We start from the raw sequence: 25,645 nt of genomic DNA, 5'->3' as shown, positions 1-25,645 counted from the left end.
CATAAACCTTGAATAACACCATGGTACCTATACAAAGTGTCAGTGGTGATGCTGAAAGTACTCCCAAGAAGCAGAGAAGAGTCATGATGTCACAAGAAAAATTAAACACTTGATATGTACTACAGATTCAGGTCTGCAGTTGTGGTTGCCCACCATTTCAGACAGACAGTTCGTCTCGTAAACAGATGATGCAAATGTACAGTATCAATAAATACAGTACAGTACTATAAATGTATTTTTTCTTCCTTATGATTTTCTTAGTATTTTCTTTTCTCTAGCTTACTTTATTGTGAGAATATATTATATAATATATATATAACATGCAAAATATGTGTAAATTGACTGTTTATCGGTAAGGTTTCCAGCATAGACTACTAGTGGTTAAGTTTTGGAGGCATCAAAATTTATACGTAGGTTTTTGACTCTGGGTTTTGGTGTCTCTAACCCCTACATTGTTTAACAGTTGACCATATACTGAAAGACACTGTTTCAAGTAAGATTAACTGATCCATTGTGACAAATGCTGCTAGTAAGGCAAGTGAAATGAGAATTGACCATTGGATTTAGCAATATGAAGGTCATAGGTGACTTTGTCAAGTGCCATTTAGTGCCATGGTAGGGATGAGACACAAGTGATAATGGCAAGAGAAGACACAACGAAGACAATTAGTATGACAACTTTTTGTAGAGAATTCCTGTAAGGAGAGCAGAGAAAAAGGACCATAGCAGGAAGGGAATGTGTAGTTCTAAGAAACCTGGGACATTTTTGTTTGTGTTTTTTGTTTTTAAGATGGGAGTAATTATAGCATATTTGCATACTGATGGGATTAATCAGCTAGAGAGGGAAAAATTAATGATGTAAAAAAGAGAAGGAACGTTTGCTGAAAGTTTCTCAAGTAAGTAACAGGGTATATATGAAAGTATACAAACAAGAGATTGGCCTTAGAAAGGAGCAGACTATAGTTAACAAAAAGGAAAATAGAATATATAAGCACAGATGCAGGTGGGTGGACAGATGTGGGGGTGACGGCTTAAGTTCTCTTCTGTTTGCTTCTACTTTTTAGAAAGCAAGATCATCAGCTTATAATGAGGGTGGAAAGTAGGATTGAAGGTATAAGGATAGAAGACTAAGTATAGAAGTCACCTTGAAAAACAAGAAAGCTATAATACAGAAAAAAGTAGTATATAGAATAGGCAAAAATTGAATAAAGTAGCTCATGTTATGTATTAGTCCATTTTCATGCTGCTGATAAAGACATACCCAATACTGTGTATACTGGGTAATTTTTTTTTTTTTTTTTTGAGACAGAGTCTTGCTCTGTCACCAGGCTGGAGTGCAGTGGCACGATGTCGGCTCACTGCAACCTCCGCCTCCCAGGTTCTAGCCATTCTCCTGACTCAGCCTCTTGAGTAGCTGGGACTACAGGTGCACACCACCATGCCCAGTTAATTTTTGTATTTTTAGTAGAGATGGGGTTTCACCACATTGGCCAGGATGGTCTCTATCTCTTGACCTCCTGATCCGCCTGCCTCAGCCTCCCAAAGTGTTGGGATTACAGGCGTGAGCCACCTCACCCAGCCCCGAGACTGAATAATTTATAAAGGAAAAGAGGCTTAATGGACTCACAGTTCCATGTGGCTGGGGAAGCCTCACAATCATGGTGGAAGGTGAAAGGCATGTCTTACATAGGGGCAGGCAAAGAGAGAATGGAAGCCAAGCAAAAGGGGTTTCCCCTTATTAAACAGTCAGGTCTCTTGAGACTTAATCACTACCACAAGAACAGTACAGGGAAACCACTGCCACGATTCAATTATTTCCCACCAGGTCCCTCCCACAACATGTGGGAATTATGGGAGCTAATATTTAAGATGAGATTTGGGTGGGGACACAGCCAAATCATATTATACTAATAAAGAATAAAATAGAATAAAAGTAAAAATATATTTTTGAATTTAGATTTTGGGCACTTTTGGTTTTTCTTGACATTTAAAAAATTCAATCACTCTTCAAACAGTTTTTTAGAAAGCACAGGAATAGGCTGCATTAACAGAGACACAAAAAAAGATGTAATGTGTGTTCTTAGATTAGATACTGGTTTGGCTACCCAACTGTGAAATATATTTTGGAAAAACTTGGGAAAATTTTAATATCTAGCTAATCTATGAAGTAAAAATTTACTGAAATAGGCAGACATTCTTCTTTTTTTTTTTTTTGAGACAGAGTTTTGCATTTGTTGCCCAGGCTGGAGTGCAATGGTGCAATCTCGGCTTGCCACAACCTCTGCCTCCCAGGTTCAAGCGATTCTCCTACCTCAGCCTCCCAAGTAGCTGGGATTACAGGCATGTGGCACCACACCCAGCTAATTTTGTATTTTTAGTAGAGAAAGTGTTTCTCCATGTTGGTCAGGCTGGTCTCGAACTCCCGACCTCAGGTGATCCACCTGCCTTGGCCTCCCGAAGTGCTGGGATTACAGGTGTGAGTCACCGCACCTGGCCATAAACATTCTTTTTATCATTTGTTTCTGTGTCTTCTCTTTTTTTATTTTTATTATTTACTTATTTATTTCCTAATTTTTATTTTATTTTATTTTTCCATAAGTTATTGGGGTACAGGTGACATCTGGTTCCATAAGTAAGTTCTTTAGTGGTGATTTGTGAGATTTTGGTGCACCCATCACCCAAGTAGTATACACTGCACCATATTTGTGGTCTTTTATCCCTCATCCCCCTCCTACTCTTTCCCCGAAGTCCCCAAAGTGTATTATTCTTATGCCTTTGCATCCTCATAGCTTAACTCCCATGTATCAGTGAGAACATACAATGTTTGGTTTTCCATTCCTGAGTTACTTCACTTAGAATAATGATCTCCAATCTCATCCAGGTCACTGCAAATACCATTAATTCATTCCTTTTTATGACTGAGTAGTATTCCATCATATACATATATATATAGAGAGAGAGAGAGCACAGTTTTTTGTATACACTCGTTGATTGATGGGCATTTGGGTTGGTGCTACGATTTTGCAATTGTGAATTGTGCTGCTATGAACATGCGTGTGCAAGTATCTTTTTTGAATAATGACTTCTTTTCCTCTGGGTAGATACCCAGTAGTGGGATTGCTGGATCAAATGGTAGTTCTACTTTTGGTTCTTTAAGGAACCTCTGCACTGTTTTCCATAGAGGCTGTATTAGTTTACATTCCCACCAGCAGTGTAGAGTGTTCCCCAGTCACCGCATCCATGGCAACATCTGATTTTGATTTTTTGATTATGGCCATTCTTGCAGGAGTAAGGTGGTATTGCATTGTGGTTTTGATTTGCATTTCCCTGATCATTAGTGATGTTAAGCATTTTTTTCATATGTCTGTTGCCGATTTGTATATCTTCTTTTGAGAACTGTCTATTCATGTCCTTTGCCCACTTTTTGATGGGATTGTTTGTTTTTTTCTTACCGATTTGTTTGAGTTCATTGTAGATTCTGGATATTAGTCCTTTGTCAAATGTATAGATTGTAAAGATTTTATCCCACTCTGTGGGTTGTCTGTTTACTCTGCTGACTGTTCCTTTTGCTGTGCAAACACTCTTTACTTTAATTAGGTCCCAGATATTTATCTTTGCTTTTATTGCTTTTGCTTTTGGGTTCTTGGTCATGAAATCCTTGCCTAAGCCAATATCTAGAAGGATTTTTCCAATGTTATCTTCTATAATTTTTTAGTATAGGTCTTAGGTTTAAGTCCTTAATCCATCTTGAATTGATTTTTGTATAAGGTGAGATATGAGGATCCAGTTTCATTCTCCTACATGTGTCTAGCCAATTATCCCAGCACCATTTATTGAAAAGGGTGTCCTTTCCCCACTTTATGTTTTTGTTTGCTTTGTTGAAGATCAATTGGCTGTAAGTATTTGGGTTTATTTCGGGATTCTCTATTCTGTTCCACTGGTCTACATGCCTATTTTTATACCAGTACCATGCTGTTTTGGTGACTATGGCCCGAAATAGGTTGACATTCTTAACTGAAAAAATACTGATTGTAGAATAGTGCATACAGTACAATTTTGGTTTTAACTATACATACACATGTGAGTACATGTACACAGAAACAAGACCCATAGCACCAGCCTGCCTGCTCCCTCCCAATACTGCAGCTTCCCCCAGGCCCATGGCAACACCCCACATCACTCTGCTGGCCCATGTGTGTGCAGGCAGGTTTTGCTTTCCCTGCCTCACCAGCATGCATGTGTGCATGCACCCTGCCCTGCCACTGATGTGGCAGTAGTGCATTCTGCCCTTCCACACCCTCCCCACAGCCCCTGCCACAAGGCTTTGATCCATTACAGTCAGAGCCTTGGTGGGCAGACACCCAGCCAGTCCCACCCCCACCAGTGCCCTGCCCTTAGTGGCAACACTCCTCCAAAAGTAAAACTAAGCTCAGAGAACAGTGGACTTTCCCCTTCCTTCAAGGAAGCTATGAATCACAATAAAATGATAAATGACAGACAAAATAGCCAGTATAGAAAAGACTGTAACTGGCCTGATAGAGCTGAAAAAATGTACTACAAGAACTTCATAATGCAATTACAAGTATTAATAGCAGAATAAACCAAGTTGAAGAAAGAATCTCAGAACTTGAAGACTGGTTTTCTGAAATAAGAGAGTCAGACAAGAATAGAAACAAAACAATGAAAAGGAATGAACAAAACCTTGAAGAAATGTGGGATTATGTAAAGAGACCAAATCTATGACTCATTGATGTCCCTGAAAGAGATAAGGTGAGTGTAAGCAACTTGGAGAAGATACTTTAGGGTATTATCCATGAGGACTTCCCCAACCTAATCAGAGAGACCAACATTCAAATTCAAAAAATGCAGAAAACCAAAATACAATACTTCACAAGAAGATCATTCTCAAGGCACATAATCATCAGATTCTCAAAAGTTGAAATAAAAGAAAAAATGTTAAAGGCATCTAGAAAGAAAAGTCAGGTCACCTCCAAAAGGAAGCCCATCAGACTAACAGTGGACCTCTCAGCAGAAACCCTACAAACTAGAAGAGATTGGAAGTCAATATTCAACATTCTTAAAAAAAAGAAATCCCAACCCAGAATTTTATATATGTCTAAATTAAGCTTCATAAGTAAAGGAGAAATAAGATCCTTTATAGACAAGCAAGTGCTGAGAAAATTCATTACCACCAGATCTGCCTTAAAAGAGCTCCTGAAGGAAGCATGAAATATGGAAAGGAAAGACCATTACCAGCCGCTATTAAAACACACATAAGTACACAGACCAGTGACACTATGAAGCAACCACACAAACAAGTCTACATTATAACCAGCTAACATGATGACAGGATCAAATCTATATATATCTTTACTGGTTTACCTTAAATGTAAATAGGCTAAATGTCCTGATTAAAAGGCACAGAGTTGCAGGCTGGATAAAGAAACAAGACCCATTGGTATGCTGTCTTCAAGAGACTCATCTCACATACAATGACACCCATATGCTCAAAATAAAGGGATGGAGAAAAATCTACCAGGCAAATGGAAAAATCCATTCTGAGTAATTGATACATAAATTAGATATTTAATGCATAAATTATAATTTAGTCATATAGTTAATACTACAGTGCAGTAAAAATTAATTTGTTCTATATGCATCATAATGAGAAGATCTCAAAAGAATAGTATTTAGTTAGTAAAAGCAAAAAAAAATTTTTTTCTTTTTGAGATGGAGTCCTGCTCTGTTGCCCAGGCTGGAGTGCAGTGGTGCAATCTCAGCTCACTGCAGCCTCCGCCTCCTAGGTTCAAGCAATTCTCCTGCCTCAGCTCCCAAGTAGCTAGGACTACAGGTGCCACCACCACTCTAGCTAATTTTTTGTATTTTTAGTAGAGACAGGGTTTCACCATGTTAGCCAGGATGGTCTCGATCCCCTGACCTCGTGATCCGCCCACCTCAGCCTCCCAAAATGCTGAGATTACAGGCGTGAACCACCGTGCCGCCCGCATATTTTTTTTATATGTAACTATGTATTATAGTAAAATATAAAAACATGGATAGGAAAGTTATATACCAACTATAGATTAGTGATTAACTCTGGGGAGGGAAGAAGCAGAATGCAGAAATATAGAGATATAGACATAGATATAGATGCATTTTTTTAAATCTCCAAATATTTTTCTTTTTTCTTCTTTTATTTTTCTTTTTTTTTTTCTGAGACAGAATCTTGCTCTGTCACCCAGGCCGGACTGCAGTGGCACAAACTTAGCTCACTGCAACCTCTGCCTCCCAGGTTCAAGCGATTCTCATGCCTCAGCTTTCCAAGTAGCTAGGATTACAGGCAAGCATCTCCACACCCAGGTAATTTTTGTATTTTTAGTAGAGATGGGGTTTTGCCATGTTGGCCAGGCTAGTCTCAAACTCCCAACCTCAGGTGATCCACCCACCTCTGTCTCCCAAAGTGCTGGGATTACAGGCATGAACCCCCATGCCTGGCCTAAATCTCCAAGTATTTTTATAAAATTTTGTTCCCTAAAAATGAGGTGTAAAGCAAGTATGACATAATGGCTGACATTTGGTAATTCATGAAAGGTAAATGAGTACTCACTATAATGCTTCCTTTTTCTGAATGTTTGAAATATTTCATGACATAAAATTTCATTACAAGCTACCAGAATAAGAATATTTCATATTGTCACAGCACTGACTATACGCCAAGCACCATTCTAAGTGCTTTACTTATATTACTTCCTTTAATATTTGTAATAACCCTATGAGGTAGGTAATATTATTATCCCAGTTTTACATATGGGCAAACTAAGGCCCAGAAAAGTTAAGTGACTTCCCCAAGGTCACACAGCAAATAGCATGGTTCCAGAATCTATGCTATCTATGCACACTGCCTCTTTACACTTTCTTGTAGAAAACCAAAAAGTAACAGCCTGCAATCCTGACTCAACAAAATTAATTAATGCTGAAAGCAACAGTATATCTCCAAGAGAAAAAATCATGTTTTACCTTCTTTCCACCTAGAATGAGAAATCAACTAAATTCAGATAAAGTAAGCTATCTATATGTGCTTTTAGAATTCAAAAAATTAGTATCATATATATTATTTCAGAAGTTATATAAGCTTCTTCCCTTTCCCCTATATATGCTACACAAACTCTAAGCAACTCACTTGGCATTCTTTTCCGCATCTAAAAGAGCTTGTGCCAAATCCTTGTGAGCCTTTTCTGTTTCCTTTGTTAATTTCACATCATGTGCCCGAACTAGACACAGTTCCCTGAAATAAAGCAAAGAAATTTTTAATTCATATTTGGAGACTTCCAAAAAGTTTCTACCAAGAAAATCAGATTTCTACTCAGGTATCTTCTCAGTTATCATGTGTACCTCCCTTCCCAGTTTTTCCACCTTATAAACCAAATCAAGAAATTGAGTGTACATTCTAGATGGAATCTTGCCAGGTTTGGAAATGGAATCAGGCTGGCAGGAAACAGGCAGAAAGAAGATGTAGGGGAGATCCTTTAGAATGGAGGGAGGCAGATGCTGACATGCAAGGCCTCCATGCTGGTCTACCCCACTTTCTGATACAACTATCCTATCTTCTTTATTCTCACCACTAACCATCTTGCTTCAAGGTTAGAAGTTAGATGATCACTAACTTTGATGGCTATATGATACTTACTCTATTTGCGACGTTAACATCCATAATGTTAACATCCATAATTACAGCACTGTTCTATAAATCTGATTAAGGTAAACATCTGTATTTTATTTTATTTTATTTTTGTTTTCTGAGACAGAGTCTCACTCTGCCACCCAGGCTAGAGTGCAGTGGCATGATCTCGGCTCACTACAACCTCCACCTCCCGGGTTCAAGTGATTCTCCTGCCTCAACCTTCCCAGTAGTTGGGATTACAGGCATGTGCCACCACGCTCAGCTAATTATTTGTACTTTTGGTAGAGATGGGGTTTTACTATGTTGGCCAGGCTGGTCTCAAACTCCTGACCTCAAGTGATCCTCCCACCTCAGCCTCCCAAAGTGCTGGGATTACAGGTGTGAGCCACCATGCCCAGCAACATCTACATTTCAGAAGAAAGAGCAAGTCTTTTCCATGTCAAATATATACAGAATCTTCATTTTTATGTGAACTTGCATAACCCATTTATCTATATCTATATCTACAATGACATCTAGTTATTTTTGTTCTCTTGCTAAACATGAAAAGGAAACAGAAGAACCTTGGCCTTTAACCATTCCAGTTTCCCTAAATATTTTTTACTCCCTTTAGAGACATGACATTGACTTTTGTTTTGTGTTTAAGATAATCACAGTTTTTACCTGGTCAATTCTTCAATAACATGCTTGAAATTATACAATTCTTCTAAAATGCGCTGGTCCATCACTCGCTGAGTTACCAAGTCTTTGTAGAAATCAATCATCTGCCGGGCAATCTGGTCAAGCATTTGCACATACCTCTCTCTGCATGAAAAACAACCAACAAGCTCCTAGATCTGTTAAATGAATTCAGTAAATTCTCAGGTTACAAAATCAATGTACACAAATCAGTAGCACTGCTATACACCAAGAAAACCAAGCTGAGAATCAAATCAAGAAATCAAGCCCTTTTACAACAGCTGCAAAAAAAAAGAAAAGAAAAGAAAAGACTTAGGATTATACTTAACCAAGGAGATGAAAGATCTCTACAAGGAAAACTACAAAACACTGTTGAAAAAAACATTGCATGCGACACAAACAAATGGAAACACACCCCATGTTCATGAATGGGTAGAATCAATATTGTGAAAATGACCATACTGCCAAACTCAATCTACAGATTCCATGCAATTCCCGTCAAAAATACCATCATCATTCTCCACAGAACTGTGAAAAAAAAATCCTAAAATTCATATGTAACCAAAAAAGAGCCCACAAAGCCAAAGAAATACTAAGCAAAAAGAACAAATCTGGAAACATCACATTACCTGACTTCAAATTATACTACAAGGTTATAGTTACCAAAACAGCAAGGTATGGGTATAAAAATAGGCACATAGACCAATGGAACAGACTAGAGAATCCACAAATAAAGTCAGATACTTACAACCAACTGATCTGCAACAAAGCATACAAACACATAATATGGGGAAAGGACACCCTTTTCAACAAATGTTGCTGGGATAACTGGCAAGCCATATGTAGAAGAATGAAACTGGATCCTCATCTCTCACCCTATACAAAAGTCAACTCAAGATGGATCAAAGACTTAAAGACCTGAAACCATAAAAATTCTAGAAGATAACACCAGAAAAACTCTTCTAGACATTGGCTTAGGCAAAGAATTCATGTCCAAGAACCCAAAAGCAAATGCAACAAAAACAAAAATAAATAGATGGGACCTAATTAAACTAAAGAGCTTCTGCACAGCAAAAGAAATAATCAGCAAGGTAAACAGACAACCCACAGAGAGGGAGAAAATATTCATAAACTATGCATCTGGCAAAGGACTAGTACCCAGAATCTATGATGAACTCCAACAAATCAGCAAGAAAAAAACAAATAATTTCACCAAAATGTGGGCAAAGGACATTAATAGACAATCCTCAAAAGAAGATATACAAACAGCTAACAAACATGAAAAAATTCTCAACATCACTAATTATCAGGAAAATGCAATTTAAAACTACAGTGAAATATCACCCTACTATTGCAAGAATGGCCATAATTTAAAAAATCAAAAATAAATGTGGTGAAAAGAGAACACTTTACACTGCTGGTGGGAATGTAAACTAGTACAACCACCATGGAAAACGGTATGGAGATTCTTCAAAGAACTAAAAGTAGAACTACCATTCAATCTAGCAATCCCAATACTGGGTATCTACCCACAGGAAAATAAGTCATTATATGAAAAAGACACATGCACATGCATGTTTATAGTAGCACAATTTGCAATTGCAAAAATATGGAACCAACTTAAATGCCCATCAAGCAATGACTGGTTAAAGAAAATGTGGTATATACACACTATGGAATACTACTTAGCTATAAGATGAAATGAAATAAAGGCATTTGCAGCAACTTGGATGGAGTGCGAGACCATTATTTCAAGTGAAGTAACTCAGGAATGGAAAACCAAATATCGTATGTTCTCACTTATAAATAGGAGCTAAGCTAAGAGGATGCCAAGGCATAAGAATGATATAATGGACTCTGGGGACTGAGGGGGAAGATTAGGAGGGGGATGAGGAATAAAGACTACATAATGGGTACAGTGTACACTGCTCAGCAGGTGATGGGTTGTATTAGTCCATTCTCACACTGCTATAAGGATATACCCGAGACTGGGTAATTTATAAAGGAAAGAGATTTAATTGACTCACAGTTCCACAGAGCTGGGGAGGCCTCAGGAAACTTACAGTCATGGCAGAAGGGAAAGCAAACATGTCCTTCTTCACACAGCGGTAGGAAGGAGAAGAATGAAAGCCCAGCAAAGGGAGAAGCCCTTTATAAAACCATTAGATCTCTGGCCAGGCACAATGACTCATGCCTGTAATCCCAGCACTTTGGGAAGCCGAGACAGGCCAATCACCTGAGGTCAGGAGTTTCAGACTAGCCTGGCCAACATGGTGAAACCCTGTCTCTACTAAAACTATAAAAAATGAGCTGGGAATGGTAGTGCATACCTTTAATTCCAGCTACTTGGGAGGCTAAGGCAGGAGAATCCCTTGAACCCAGGAGCCGGAGGTGGCAGTGAGCTGAGATTGCACCCCTGCACTTCAGCCTGAGCAACAGAGTGAGACTCCATCTCAAAAATAAATAAATAAATAAATAAAATCATCAGATCTCATGAGGACCAATTCACTATCACAAGAACAGAATGAGGGAAACAGCTCTCATGACTCAACCATCTCTACCCAGTCCCTCCCATGACATATGGGGATTATGGCAACTACAATTCATGATGAGATTCGGTTGGGGACACAGCCAACCATATCACGAGTACACCAAAACTCTCAGAAATCATCACTGAAGAACTTATCCGTGTAACCAAAAACTACCTGTTCTCCAAAAACTATTGAAATAAAATAAGAGAAGCAAGGTGTCATGCAGAAGGAAAGGAAAAAAAGACAGAAAATATGCAAGAAAGAAAATAATGTTAGAGAATAAAATAGTAAACAGACATTCCAAAAGTTTTGTGAGATGAACAATATATTTTTAAAAAAAAAGAAGAAGAAGGCAGGTTGCAGTGGCTTACGCCTGTAATCCCAGCACTTTGGGGGCCCGAGGCGGGTGGATCACCTGAGGTAGGGAGTTCGAAATCAGCCTGACCAAGATGGATAAACCCCATCTCTACTAAAAATACAAAATTAGCTGGGTGTGGTGGTGCATGCCTGTAATCCCAGCTACTCGGAAGGCTGAGACAGGAGAATCACTTGAACCTGGGAGGCAGAGGTTGCAGGGAGCCAAGATCACGCCATTGCGCTCCAGCCTGGGCAACAAGATCAAAACTCCGTCTCAAAAAATAAATAAAAAACAAAAAGCACAGAAGCAGAATGCTTGTGGCTCCATTAAAAAATAAAAAAGAAAAAACAGGAATCTAGGCTGTTTTCCTGCCATGCCATACAAGTGAGTGAACAATTACAGAGAATTGTAACCAAAGCCCTACTTATCTGGAATATCATATGTGAGATGTAAAACAAAAATAAAAACTTGTTTTATTCCTTCTTCTAGATATAAGTTCTATGAGACTAGAAACCATTTCTTACATATTTGTATTTTTACATCTAACAGCATGACATATATAGTGAGAGTCTTATAAATAGTTAAATTCATGAATAAAACCACTTTTTTCAAATTGACAACATGTAAAATGACATCAACTATTTAAACATAAACAAAAATCTTTAATACAAAGAAGTCATTTCTTTTGCTTCCAAACAAAACCAAACAAAATATTTGGAAGTGATCACAGATGATAAATTATAAATACTATAACTGAATAGTATTCATTTATATTAACAGTGATATAGGCCAGGTGTGATGGTTCACACTTGTAACCTCAGCACTCTGGGAGGCTGAGGCAGGCAGATCACTTGAGGCCAGGAGTTCAAGACCAGCCTAGCCAACATGGCAAAACCTTGTCTCTACCAAAAATACAAAAATTAGCATGGCATGGTGGCACATGCCTATAATCCCAGCTACTTGGGTGGCGGAGACACAAGAATCACTTGAGCCTGGGAGGCGGAGGTTGCAGTGAGCAGAGATCTCACCACTGCACTCCAGCCTGGGTGACAGAGCAAGACTATCTTAAAAAAAAAAAAAAAAAAAAACTGATCTAGGTGTTATACCATAAGCCTGAGGTCCCAGATTTGTAATATGTCTGAGCTGGACTAGTCATTTAATCTTTCGTCCATTGACAGAAAGAATTATCCAGCCCTTGCTAAAAGGCTGAAAGTGACAGAGAGTTTATCACCTCAAGATGCAGCTCATATATTGGAAAGTATCCATTTAAAAAACATCGTCTTTAGGATTTCCCCCTCCTGACAACATGGGAACTAAATACCCATTACAATCCAACTAGATCCATAAAAGAACACACTTTTCAAAGCATTACTGAGTTTGCGGAAAGAAACAGAAGATTCTAGGGATGAAAAACAAGAACAAACAAAAAATAGTAAGTTAGAAATGGAGTGGGAGTTGTGAGCAGTAAGCAAACCTAAGGTCAGGGTGGTCCCCAGGAAAATACCAACACTGAGAACTAGAGACTAAGTCGGGCTCACTTCAAAGTGGGAGGCATGGGCAAGTGTAGGACTACTGCATGAATCCCAGATTCCAGAAGGGAGCACATGCAAATCTTCTTTTCCAGAAAGCATCCTGGATTCATGCCCTGAGGATCCTATGGCCAAGGTCAGTGAAATATTAGCTCCACAAGCAAAGGCTGCAAAATACTAATGTAAATAAACCACCATGAATGAGACTCAGAAGAAACAACCAATAGCAGATTTTATAAGACTATGCATGAAATGTTTGAGAAATAAAAGATAGAATCTAAAAATGGGCTGGGCACAGTGGGCTCACACCTATAATCCCAGCACTTTGGGGGGCTGAGGTGGGCAGATCACCTGAAATTAGGAGTTCGAGACCAGCCTGGCCAACATAGGGAAACCCCATCTCTACTACAAATGCAAAATTAGCCAGGCGTGGTGTAGCATGCCTGTAATCCCAGCTACTCAGGAGGCTGAGGTGGGAGAATCACTTGAATGTGGAGGTGGAGCTTGCAGTGAGCTGAGATTGTGCCATTGCACTCTAGCCTGAGTGACAAGAGTGAAACCCCATCTCAAAAAAAAAAAAAAAAGAAAAAGAATCTAAAAATGAATAAGCAATAAAATTATTATATACAATGATTCAGATGTGGAAACAAACCAATAGAACTCTTAAGGGAGGCCAGGCACAGTGGCTCACGCTTATAATCCCAGCACTCTGGGAGGCTCAGATGGGCGGATCGCTTGAGGCCAGGAGTTCGAGACTAGCCTGGCCAATATGGCAAACCCTTTCTCTACTAAAAATACAAAAAAAAAAAATAGCCGGGCATGGTGGCATGTGCCTGTAGTCCCAGCTACTTGGGAGACTAAGGCACAAGAATTACTTGAACCCAAGAGTCAGAAGTTGCAGTGAGCCAAGATTGTGCCACTGCACTGCAGCCTGGGCCACAGCGAGATCCTATCTCAAACAAACCAAAACAAAACAAAACAAAAAAACTCTTAGAGGAAAAATATAATTGTTGAGTGAATAATAGATGGGTTATAGCAGAATAGACACACCTAAAGAAGGTAGTAATGTCCTAGAACAAATTACCCAAAATGTAGGACACAGACAAGAGGGAAACTATGAAAAAGAGATTAAGAGACAAAGAAAATAGAATGAGAGTATCTAGCATATATCTAATCAAAGCTCCAGAAAGAGAAGACAGAATGGCAGTACAGACACAAGTCAAAGATCATCACTGATAATTTCCCAAAACTTCTGAAAGACATTAATCTATATAGAGAATTATGGTATAGATATAGGTACAGGAAATATAAAAAGAAATCCAGAGGAACTAAATTTACTTTCTTACCTGAAGTAACAACAACAAAACAAGGACAAATAATATGAAACAATTTTTAAGACATTGGATATCAGGCAATGAAAGTAAGTGATCCCTGAGAGACCAGAAATAAAGCAAAGCCTACAATTATGCCAGCCCAATGCCTTGGGAGAGTTTTCCAGGCCATAGCACACAGAGAGGGAATCCAGGAAGACCCCAGTTGACTCTCTGAGTTAAGGAGACAGAGCTAACAGTCTAGAGATGAAAGCAGCTGGAATTCAGAGGGCAGAGTAGCAGAGAGAACAGTTACACAGGATATGCAGAAGATCTCCCTCAAGTGTTCAGCTAAGTACTACTGATCAGAGCATAAATATGAGAAAACTACCCAAGACCAAGGAAAGAACTATCCAAAAGGATCAGAGGTAAGAGTGCTGGAACTCGCATAGAAGTAGTACCAGTTCCCTAACCAGACTGTAAAAACTTATGATTCATAGGACATTGGATATGGTACACAGAAAAGTTTTGCCTCGGTATCCAGAAATAATTAGCCCTAAACCGGGCACTGCTCTTGTCCCACCTAAAGACCTAACAGGATCAATTTTTTTTTTTTGAGACGGAGTCTCGCTTTGTTGCCCAGACTGGAGTGCAGTGGCCAGATCTCAGCTCACTGCAAGCTCCGCCTCCCGGGTTTACGCCATTCTCCTTCCTCAGCCTCCCGAGTAGCTGGGACTACAGGTGCCCGCCACCTCGCCCGGCTAGTTTTTTGTATTTTTTAGTAGAGACGGGGTTTCACCGTGTTAGCCAGGATGGTCTGGATCTCCTGACCTCATGATCTGCCCGTCTCGGCCTCCCAAAGTGCTGGGATTACAGGCTTGAGCCACCACGCCTGGCCCAGGATCAAATTTTTTTAAAATAACTTAATTGTGTCCCACAACAAAGCTAAGGAATATTTGTATGAATACAAAAGTATACAGATCCGAATAAGGCATAATTCATGTCTGCCATCCAATCAAAATTACTGCTAGGTTTAAATGTTTGTCCCCTCATAACTGGTGTTGAAATTTAATTGTTGTTATAACAGTATTAAGAGGTGGACCTCTGCCCTGATAAATGAACTAATGCCATTATTGCAGGAGTGGGTTCATTATCGCATGAGTGGACTCACTACCTCTCTCTCTCTCTCACCCTCTCACTTTCTGTCATGTTACGATTACCACAAGAAGGTTCTCACCAGATGCTGGCACCTTCGTATATTGCACTTCCCAGCTTCCCAAACTGTGAGCCAATAAATTTCTGCTCATTATAAATTACCCCCGTCTGTGATATTCTGCTAGAGCAGCACAAGGCAGACTAAGACAATTACTAAACATGTAAAGAAGCAGGAAAACACGCCTATGAGGAGAAAAATCAATGAATCAAAACTGACCCAGACCAAAATAGATGTTAGAATTAACAGACAAAACCACTAAAAGTTATCTAACTACATTCTGTATGTTCAAAAAGTTAAGTAGAGACATGGAAGATATTTAAAAGACCCAAATTGACCTTCTAGAGATGAAAGCAAAAATGTCTGAGATGAAAATATACACTAGATAGGATTAAAGTGAGATCCTGTCTCTACAAAAAAATACAAAAAAAATCAGCTGGGTGTGGTGGCACACACTTATAGCCCTAGCTACTTAGGAGGATGAGGTAGGAGGATCACTTGAGCCCAGGAGGTCGAGGTTGTAATGAGCCAAGATCATGCCAGTGCACTCCAGCCTGGGTAACAGAGCAAGACTCTACGTCAAAAATAATAATAGTAATAATAATTAGATAGGATTAAAAGCAGATTCGATATTATGGGAAAAAAAGATTAATGAACTTGAAGGTATAGCAATAGAAACTATCCAAAATGAACACAAATAGAAAAGAGCAAAAATGTGTATAACATTAGTGATCTGTGGGACAACTTCAGTACTAGTGGCCTAATACACATGTAAGCAAATTCCCGCAAAAGGGGTGGAGGGACCAAAAAAACACTTAAAGAAATAGCCAAAAATTTTTCATATTTGATGAAAACTATAAAGCCACAGATCAAAATGCTTAATAAGCACCAAGCACAAGAAACGTAAAAAAAACTACACCAAGGCATAGCATAGTGAAATTGCTCAAAAGCAACAGTAAAGAAAAAATCCTAAGGCCAGGCTCGGTGGCTCACGCCTATAATCCCAGCACTTTGGGAGGCCAAGGCAGGAGGATCACGAGGTCAGGAGTTTGAGACCAGCCTGACCAACATGGTGAAACCCCGTCTCTACTAAAATACAAAATTAGCCAGGCATGGTGGCAGGCACCTGTAGTCCCAGCTACTCAGGAGGCTGAGGCAGGAGAATCGCTTCAACCCTGGAGGCAGAGGTTGCAGTGAGCCGAGATAGCGCCATTGCACTCCAGCCTGGGTGACAGAGCGAGACTCTGTCTCAAAAAAAAAAGAAGGAAAGAAAGAAAGAAAGAAAAAAATCCTAAACTCAGCTCCAGGAAAAAGACACATTACATTTGGAGGAATAAAGACAAGGATGGCAGCAGATTTCTCATTGGAAACAATGCAAATAAGAAGAGAGTAGGGCAACAACATATTTAAAGTACTAAATTTAAAAATTGTCTATATCCAGCAAAAATATCCTTCACAAATTCTCTTATTGCCCCAAGGCCAGGTACCAAACAACCAGGGACAACCCCGATGATGGAGTGCCCAGTGACATTATCCAAACAATCCAATCCTAAGCCTACTTAACCTGCCTCACCTATTCCTTCCCAAGGAAACCAAAATAGAGGTGCCTCCCTACAGGTTCCCTCCCTCTCTTTACCTCATGACTGACTTGGTGTCTCCCCTGAATGGCCCTGTATGGCATGCTGCTTCTCCCTAGGGAGCTGTGAGTATAACAAAACTATAAAACTCTTTCTGGGTTATTTCTCTTGATCTGCATCAGGTTTCACTGTATCTCACCCAAGATAATATGGCTAAAATAAAATGAAAGCTATAGGCCCTTTCCATATATTAACAAAAAAAGAAAAAGAAAAAAATGCAATTAGATTACTTATGATCAGTAGAATAGAGAAGTGCACTTTTGTGGCATTCTCAAAAGTAGATATAAAGACAAATCTAATATAAAAATCAAAAGGAAACTAGACCATTCCAATAATAGCACTAACCTGATTTTAGACAGAAGTTCTCCTCTGTCTGCACAGTCCACACTGACTTGTCGGATAAGTTCATGAAATATCGTGTTGTAAATGGTCTGTTCCTTCTTCAATATATGTAGTAGTTTGTGCATCTGTCAGAAGGTAAGTAACATAATCAGTACTTACTATAGTCTTAGTAAACAACGTTTTAGGAAGTTAACACCCTAAATGTAAATAAGTTTTAGAAACACGTTGATTAATTTATTTCACTTACATTTTCATTTATATATATACATACAAAAGTGATATTTGATTTTTAAAAGTTGGTCTGCCTAGGCGCAGTGGCTCACACCTGTAATCCCAGCACTTTGGGAGGCCAAGGTGGGCAGATGGCTTGAGGCAAGGAGCTTGAGACCAGCCTGGGCAATATGGTGAGACCCTGTCTGTACAAAAAATATAAAAATTAGCCAGCCATGGTGGCACATGCCTGTAGTCCCAGCTACTCGGGAAGCTGAGGTGGGAGGATCACCTGAGCTCAGGGAGGTTGCAGCTGCAGTGAGCCATGATCACAGTGTACTCCAGCCTGGGTGACAGAGTAAGACTTTGTCTCAAAAAAAAAAAATTGGTTTAATCACATGCCTCTTTATCTGATGCACTGAAAAGGTCACAATGTCACTTCTATGTTATACCTGCCAAAAATAAAAAACCTCAATCTAAAATCATGACTATACATACATCTGACAAACCAAAATTGAAGAACATTCTACAGAGTAACTGGCTTGTGTTCTTCAAAACAACAAGGTCAAGAAAAACAAAGAAAGGCTGAGAAACTGTTTCAGATTAAAGTTGTCTAAAGAAACATGACAACTGCCGGGCGCGGTGGCTCAAGCCTGTAATCCCAGCACTTTGGGAGGCCGAGACGGGCGGATCACGAGGTCAGGAGATCGAGACCATCCTGGCTAACACGGTGAAACCCCGTCTCTACTAAAAAAATACAAAAAACTAGCCGGGCGAGGTGGCGGGCGCCTGTAGTCCCAGCTACTCGGGAGGCTGAGGCAAGAGAATGACGTAAACCCGGGAGGCGGAGCTTGCAGTGAGCTGAGATCCCGCCACTGCACTCCAGCCTGGGCGACAGAGCGAGACTCCGCCTCAAAAAAAAAAAAAAAAAAAGAAAAGAAACATGACAACTAAAAGAACTGTGTGATCCTTGGATTCTGGACTAGGAGGAAAAAATAGCTATTTTTAAAAGTCATTATAGAGACAATTGATAAAATATAAAATTTAAATGTGGTCTGTGTTAGATAACACTATCATATCAACATTAAATTTCCTGATAACTATATTATGGATATATAAGAGAATGTCCTTGTTTGTAGGAAATATATCCTGAATATCTGGATGTTAAAAAGGCTTGATATCTCCAACTCACTCTAAACGGTTCAGAACAAAACGATGCATATGTAGACAGAGAAGGAGAGAGAATGAGAAAGCAAATAGGGCACAATGTAAATAACTAGATGGAGAATCTGGGTAAAGGTTACATAGCATTGTCTTGTATTGAACTTTTTCTGTAAGTTTCCAATTCTATACAAATGAAATATATAAAACAAAAAAGAAATAGCCCTGATAAAGAAAAAAGTCTCTATCTATGTAAGACTAAAAGAGTTCTTTCTTAAGTAGAAAATAAAAATTACAAGTGGTGGGCCGGTGCAGTGGTTCACGCCTGTAATCCCAGCACTTTGGGAGGGTGAGGTGGGCAGATCACTTGAGGTCAGGAGTTTGAGAACAGCCTGGCCAACATGGTGAAACCCCATCTCTACTAAAAATATACCTGGCAGTGTTTTTTAGTGTTACATAAAATAATAAGGGTCTTACAATCAATGATACCTTATATTTGGTGAAATAATAATACTAACAATTAATTATACAGTGTCTATCATATGCCAGGAACTGTTCTAAGCACTTTACATTTATTATGTCATTTCATCTCCACAAAAACCCTATGAGGTAGGTGATATTATTATCTCCAATGTTCAGATGAGGAAACTGAGGTACAAATACATTAAATGACTTGTCCAAGGCTACCAGCAAATATACAGCAGGGTCAGAATTCTAACCCAGGCAATCTGCCTCCTGACTGCATGCTGTTAGCCACCAGGTTGCATTCAGCTTTGCAATTACCTTAGTTGGTCCTGTATATTCCTGATTTTCCACACCAGCCCTCTCTAGCATAGTATCCATGACATCATTCAGCTGGGCCACTTCTACTCTTTTATTAGGTTTCCTAAAAAATTGAGGTGGCAGACTTATGCAATTAACATTGCAACAAGTAATTCTCAAATGGCAAAAAGAATATAATATGTGTAAAGAGAATATATACGCTCTCTGGGATATTAATGGCATTTTAAGCATTAGACCTAATCTATTGGGAGACCAATAATACAGTAGAAAAAAGCAAGAAAAATGCAAATAGTATGATTCTCCTTTTCATAAAAGAAAATAATGATTCCCCCCCAAAAATTCTATATACCTATCACATAGGAGTGTAAGAACATAGCAAAAGAAAAAATGTGGGGAGATAAACATCAAATTTTTAACATTGGTTACCTCACAATGTGAGAGAAGAAAGGGACAAAGAAAAGGAAAAAAAAAGACTATAGCAAAATAGAAAAATACTAATGGTTAAACATAGAATATAAAAGTACTTTATAGTATTTAAATATTATGCTGTATATGTAAATATGTAAAATTGAATATGCAATTAGACAAATGAAATTCATAAACATTGAATATACAATTGTAAAAACGAAAACACTGATTAGATGATGAAATTGTAGGCAATTATTGTCTTGGGTTGCTGCTATAATTTTAATAATTTTGTTTAATAAAGTATCAAGAAATATGTATGTGGCCGGGCGCGGTGGCTCAAGCCTGTAATCCCAGCACTTTGGGAGGCCGAGACGGGCGGATCACGAGGTCAGGAGATCGAGACCATCCTGGCTAACACGGTGAAACCCCGTCTCTACTAAAAATACAAAAAACTAGCCGGGCGAGGTGGCGGGCGCCTGTGGTCCCAGCTACTCGGGAGGCTGAGGCAGGAGAATGGCGTGAACCCGGGAGGCGGAGCTTGCAGTGAGCTGAGATCCGGCCACTGCACTCCAGACCGGGCGACAGAGCAAGACTCCGTCTCAAAAAAAAAAAAAAAAAAAAAGAAATATGTATGTATATAGGTATTCTTTCTGAGAAAGATTTGAGAAAATAAATGTACTTACATGGACGGGAAGAGCAATAGCCTGTTTTCACTATCTGTGAGGAGAGTAGTGTATTTGCTACAATAAATACGATAGGTAAATGTTATTTTACGAAAATTTTCTAGCCTGTTTATCAATTAGCACAACTAACCCCCAGAATCTTGGTTTCTAAGTACCACTCTCCACTAAAAGGAATCAGTACTCCTTAGAGAAGTGACTCACCACCCATTCCAGGGCTGGAGTTGGAAAATACAAGACGAACCTGGAAATCTTATCGAGCCAGAAAATAAGTGTTCAAATAATCATGGGGACATGTGCAAAGAACACAAGAGACAACTCAAAGGAGTGGCGTTTGGCCATGGGCCAAATCTGGAAAAATTTGAGCATCAAAATAATGGGCTGGGCACAGTGGCTCACACTTGTAATCCTAACACTTTGGGAGGCTGAGGCAGGCAGATCACTTGAGGTCAGGAGTTTGAAATCAGCCTGGTCAACATGGTGAACACTCCTCTTTACTAAAAATAAAAATAAAAATAAAAAAATTAGCCGGGAATGGTCACGTGTGCCTGTAATCCCAGCTACTCGGGAGGCTAAGGCAGGAGAATCACTTGAAACCAGGAAGTGGAGGTTGCAGTGAGCTGAGATCACGCCACTGCACTCCAGCCTGGGCAATAACAGCAAAACTCTATCTCCAAAAAATAACATAACATAACATATAGTAAAGAATTAAAATCCATCAAATAAAATAGAAATCCATTATTCCATATGGTAAAAAGGCCAACTAACAAATTGGCAGAAGAAATAATGATCATACAGAAGAAATGATGAAAATTTTTAAAATTCATCAAGACTGGGTGCAGTGGCTCACATCTGTAATCCCAGCACTTTGGGAGGCCAAGGCGGGTGGGTCACCTGAGGTCAGGAGTTCGAGACCAACCTGGCCAAAATGGCAAAACCCCATCTCTACTAAAAATACAAAAATTAGCTGGGCGTGGTAGCAGGCATCTGTAGTTACAGCTACTCGGGAGGCTGAGGCATGAGAATTGCTTGAACCCCAGGGGCAGAAGTTGCAGTGAGCCAAGATCACACCACTTCATTCCAGCCTAGGTGACAAAGCAAGACTTCGTCCCAAAAAAAAAAAAAAAATCAGCCATGCGCGGTGGCTCATGCCTGTAATTCCAGCACTTTGGGAGGCCAAGGTGGGCAGATCACCTGAGGTCAGGAATTCAAGACCAGCTTGGCTAACATGGTGAAATCCTGTTTCTACTAAAAATTCAAAAAACTAGCCGGGCATGGTGGTGCCTGCCTATAATCCCAGCTATTCAGGAGGGTGAGGCAGGAGAATTGCTTGAACCTGGGAGGTGGAGGTTGCGGTGAGCCAAGATCATGCCATTGCTCTCCAGCTTGGGCAACAAGAGCGAAACTCAGTCTCAAAAAAAAAAAAAAGTCATCAAAAGATCTATAACCAATGGGTTGTTAGGAAATACACACTAAAGTATTTGGTGGTAGAAGTATTTTGAAAATATTCAAAATACTTGAAGTATTTGGTGGTAGTTTGAAAATATGTATGCATGATTGTGTATGTTTAAGAGCAAATGAGACAAAGTGTAAACAACCAGTGACTCAAGGTAGAGGAGGTAGGTATTCCTTTTCCCATTTTTGCAACTTTTTATGCCTGAAATTACATTAAAATAAAAGGTTACCCAAAAAATGAATTTCATTTGGTTCTCTTGGGCAAAATATCGTTCTGAAGCATACCATCACAATGAAATGCAATGTATTATAACATACATATTGGAAAGACAATACCAAAAGAGTGATAGCCGCTGGATATTTTATCATAAAATCTTAGTCCAAAGTTCTTGTTTTCTAAACTACAAAACATTCAAGTGTTGTTTCAGAAAATAAAAGCAAGATCCTATTTTCAATCCCATAAACAGGAATCAAAGATGACAAGATAATAAGTCTGCAATGTGGAGCCAAGCCCTGGAGCAGGGATTATGAGATGCTGGCTCAGAGGGCTACTTTCCTTTGTCTCCATGATCATTGCTCAAAATCATTCCTAAAGGGCATAGTCACGCATTCAAAACAAAGTCCCATTTTTTTAAAAATTCAAAATTAAATGGCAGGAAAAAAATATGAATAATTTAATCACTAACATCCCAAACTCTTTTAAGTACTTTTAGTTTTTTGGTTTTTTTTTTAATTTGTATCTTTCTTTTTAAAAATTATTTATTTATTTATTTATTGAGACGGAGTCTGGCACTGTCGCCCAGGCTGGAGTGCAGTGGCTCAATCTCGGCTCACTGCAAGCTCCCCCTGCAGTGTTCATGCCATTCTCCCACCTCCGCCTCCAGAGTAGCTGGGACTACAGGCGCCCGCCACAACGCCCGGCTATTTTTTTGTATTTTTTGTATTTTTAGTAGAGACACAGTTTCACCGTGTTAGCCAGGATAGTCTTGATCTCCTGACCTCCTGATCTGCCTGCCTCGGCCTCCCAAAGTGCTGGGATTACAGGTGTAAGCCACTGGCCCCAGCCAATTTGTATCTTTCTTAATTGTATTAGGATGGCTGGCTCAAATGTTTCCTCATTTCAGTTTATATATTGCTCAGGAATATGAGTGTACTATTCTCAGGTTCTTCTATATATGAGAAGGAGGAAACAGTTCAACTTCTCAGGTATTCTTTCTTGTTTTTGTTGAGATGGAGTTTCACTCTTGTTGCCCAGGCTGGAGTGTAATGGCACAATCTTGGCTCACGGCAACCTCTGCCTCCCAGGTTCAAATGATTCTCCTGCCTCAGCCTTCCCAGTAGCTGGGATTACAGGCACCCGTCACCACGCCTAGCTAATATTTTTATATTTTTAGTAGAGATGGGGTTTCACCATGTTGACCAGGCTGGTCTTGAACTCCTGACCTCAGATGATCTGCCCGCCTTGGCCTTGCAAAGTGCTGGGATTACAGGCATGGGCCACTGAGCCGGGGCAGGTATTCTTTACTTATCATAGTACTTACTCATCATAACACTCCAAACCTGAAACTCCCGTACTTGACACAATATGAAATTCTTCAGGAATCAAAGTATCTGTTAGTGTCTTTGGCTTAAAAGAAAAGAAAAACAAACAAAAAAAGAATGAATACATTAATAGAGAAAAAATTCACCTGCACAAATCCTAATTCCTAACCCAAAGAGATACTATGTTTTAAGTTGAGAAATTTTGACTGGAGAAATAACAATATTAGTAATGTGGGTCACAGCAAATGACAAAAACTAACCAGAGCACACATCTCTAAAATAACCATAAATTAAAGAATAACCTTGGTACTAGTATTAGTTACATATGTCCCATATATTCAGAAGTTTATTGATTATTTTCCTTTAAATTCAGCAGGGAATTTAAAATTCAACTTAACAAGATACCAAAGATAAGAATCCTACAACTTTATATGTGGATTTCTAGGGGAAAAAAAAATCTAATCTCCCACGCTGTGTTTTTTAGATTAAAACAGATTAACTGTGGTTTGCAAAATGGCTTAGAATAAGATATTTTGATCTTTTCCTGCTAAATACCCTTTTCCTGTTTCAAGAAGTAATTTCAAAATGCTATGAAGATTGGTGAGCAATGCAGGTTGTTATAGTATGACATTGTCTTATATTTTGGAGAAATGATTTTTAAAAGTAGACAGAGGGAGAGAAGATTATTTGTCAAATACTTTACTTACCTTATGCGGCACAATGACACCATCATGTGACTGTAATGAACGGGCCAAATGTGGGGGACAAACTGCCTTCTCCCTAGTCTGTCCTTTGGTATATTTAACATCATACAGAAAAGAAATATCCCTACAAAGTAAGAAAAATATATTCAAAAAACAAGTTTTCTATCTGGATACCACATAACAGCAGGTGAGATCCACACAGATCCATCTAATGGGTAAGATGGTCCTCTGTGTCAGCAAAACTGATCTCCTTAAGTAACACTTTACTAAGCCTGAGGCATTAAACATGAGTTTCCCCAAATTCTTTCTCTTCTCCACCTGAAACTTCTCATTCATATCACAAACTCTTTCCTTCAGTATCAGGTTAAAATATATTCTCTTTCCTGTGGTTATTCCCTCCACTTAGGTGCTTGATTCCATCTTTGCCCATATCCTCAGGAGTCGCATTCCATCAGTCCTAACTTCTGTGTATCTCCAACTCTACTGGAACATCCCATTTGATCTATAATAAACTTTTTCCCCTTATAAAAATCTCTCCTTGAACATGCATTGCTGTCATGTTGTGATTATTATTATCATTATTACTATTACTATTATTGTTATTATTTTGACACAGAGTCTCACTCTGTCGCCCAGGCTGGAGTGCAATGGCGCAAAATCTCAGTTTGCTACATCCTCTGCCTCCCGGATTCAAGCAATTCTCCTGCCTCAGCCTCCTAAGTAGCTGGGATTACAAGCACGTACCACCATGCCTGGCTAATTTTTTGCATTTTTTAATGGAGATGGGGTTTTGCCATGTTGGCCACGCTGGTCTCGAACTCCTGGCCTCAGGTAAGCCACCCGCCTCAGCCTCCCAAAGTGCTGGGATTACAGGCATGAGCCACTATGCCTGGCCACTGTCATGTCATTATGATCTATCAATGGATCAATCGATAGATCATCGCTCACTTGTGTTAAACATCAGACTTTCTGAAATTGTCGTGCAATCTGATTTCCACCCATACCTCTCTTCTGAAACAATTTTCTAGAAAGCTGATGATGACTACCGCTGCCAAGTTAAACACTCTCTTAGCAGTTATCTTCTACCACACTTCCCTGGAATGTTTTCCAGGGTTGATCACATTTGCAACTTTTCTGTGAGACTTTAAATTATTTCAAAATAAGAAGTTTAACAAAACAAAATAAAGAAAAGTGGAGAAAAAAATCCTCTGGTAACCAACATGTGGGCAAGCGGTCTAAGCTAGGCCAAATATACTCTCCCAGGAGACTGAATTCTGAGTCATTGACTCTTTTAAGATTTCCAAGACAGAAAACAATAGGCATAAACATCACCACAATGGTACCCTGAAATGATTGTCCACTATATCTTTCTATAAACTCCAAATGTATTTACTGGTTTACATAGTAAAGAATAATTCAGCAT

At 39.2% G+C, this 25,645-nt stretch overlaps 1 protein-coding gene across 4 annotated transcripts in view; it reads right to left on the bottom strand.

Annotated features, from left to right (window-relative positions):
- AXDND1 (axonemal dynein light chain domain containing 1) overlaps positions 1-25,645 on the bottom strand; it is a 194,456-nt gene that overhangs the window by 156,515 nt on the left and 12,296 nt on the right. For all 4 annotated transcript variants that reach the window (XM_033200493.1, XM_033200491.1, XM_033200490.1 and 1 more), the window contains 7 exons: positions 24,226-24,346; positions 23,518-23,603; positions 20,525-20,581; positions 19,434-19,536; positions 17,283-17,404; positions 8,345-8,485; positions 7,181-7,285 (listed from right to left, as the gene is read on the bottom strand). In XM_033200493.1, coding sequence (XP_033056384.1) covers positions 7,181-7,285; positions 8,345-8,485; positions 17,283-17,404; positions 19,434-19,536; positions 20,525-20,581; positions 23,518-23,603; positions 24,226-24,346 — 735 coding nt within the window. The remainder of the gene's footprint in view (positions 1-7,180; positions 7,286-8,344; positions 8,486-17,282; positions 17,405-19,433; positions 19,537-20,524; positions 20,582-23,517; positions 23,604-24,225; positions 24,347-25,645) is intronic.

Source organism: Trachypithecus francoisi, unplaced genomic scaffold (assembly GCF_009764315.1).
Source record: "Trachypithecus francoisi isolate TF-2019V2 unplaced genomic scaffold, Tfra_2.0 Lachesis_group5, whole genome shotgun sequence".
NCBI lineage: Eukaryota > Metazoa > Chordata > Mammalia > Primates > Cercopithecidae > Trachypithecus > Trachypithecus francoisi.
This window is presented reverse-complemented; position numbering and strand designations above follow the sequence as displayed.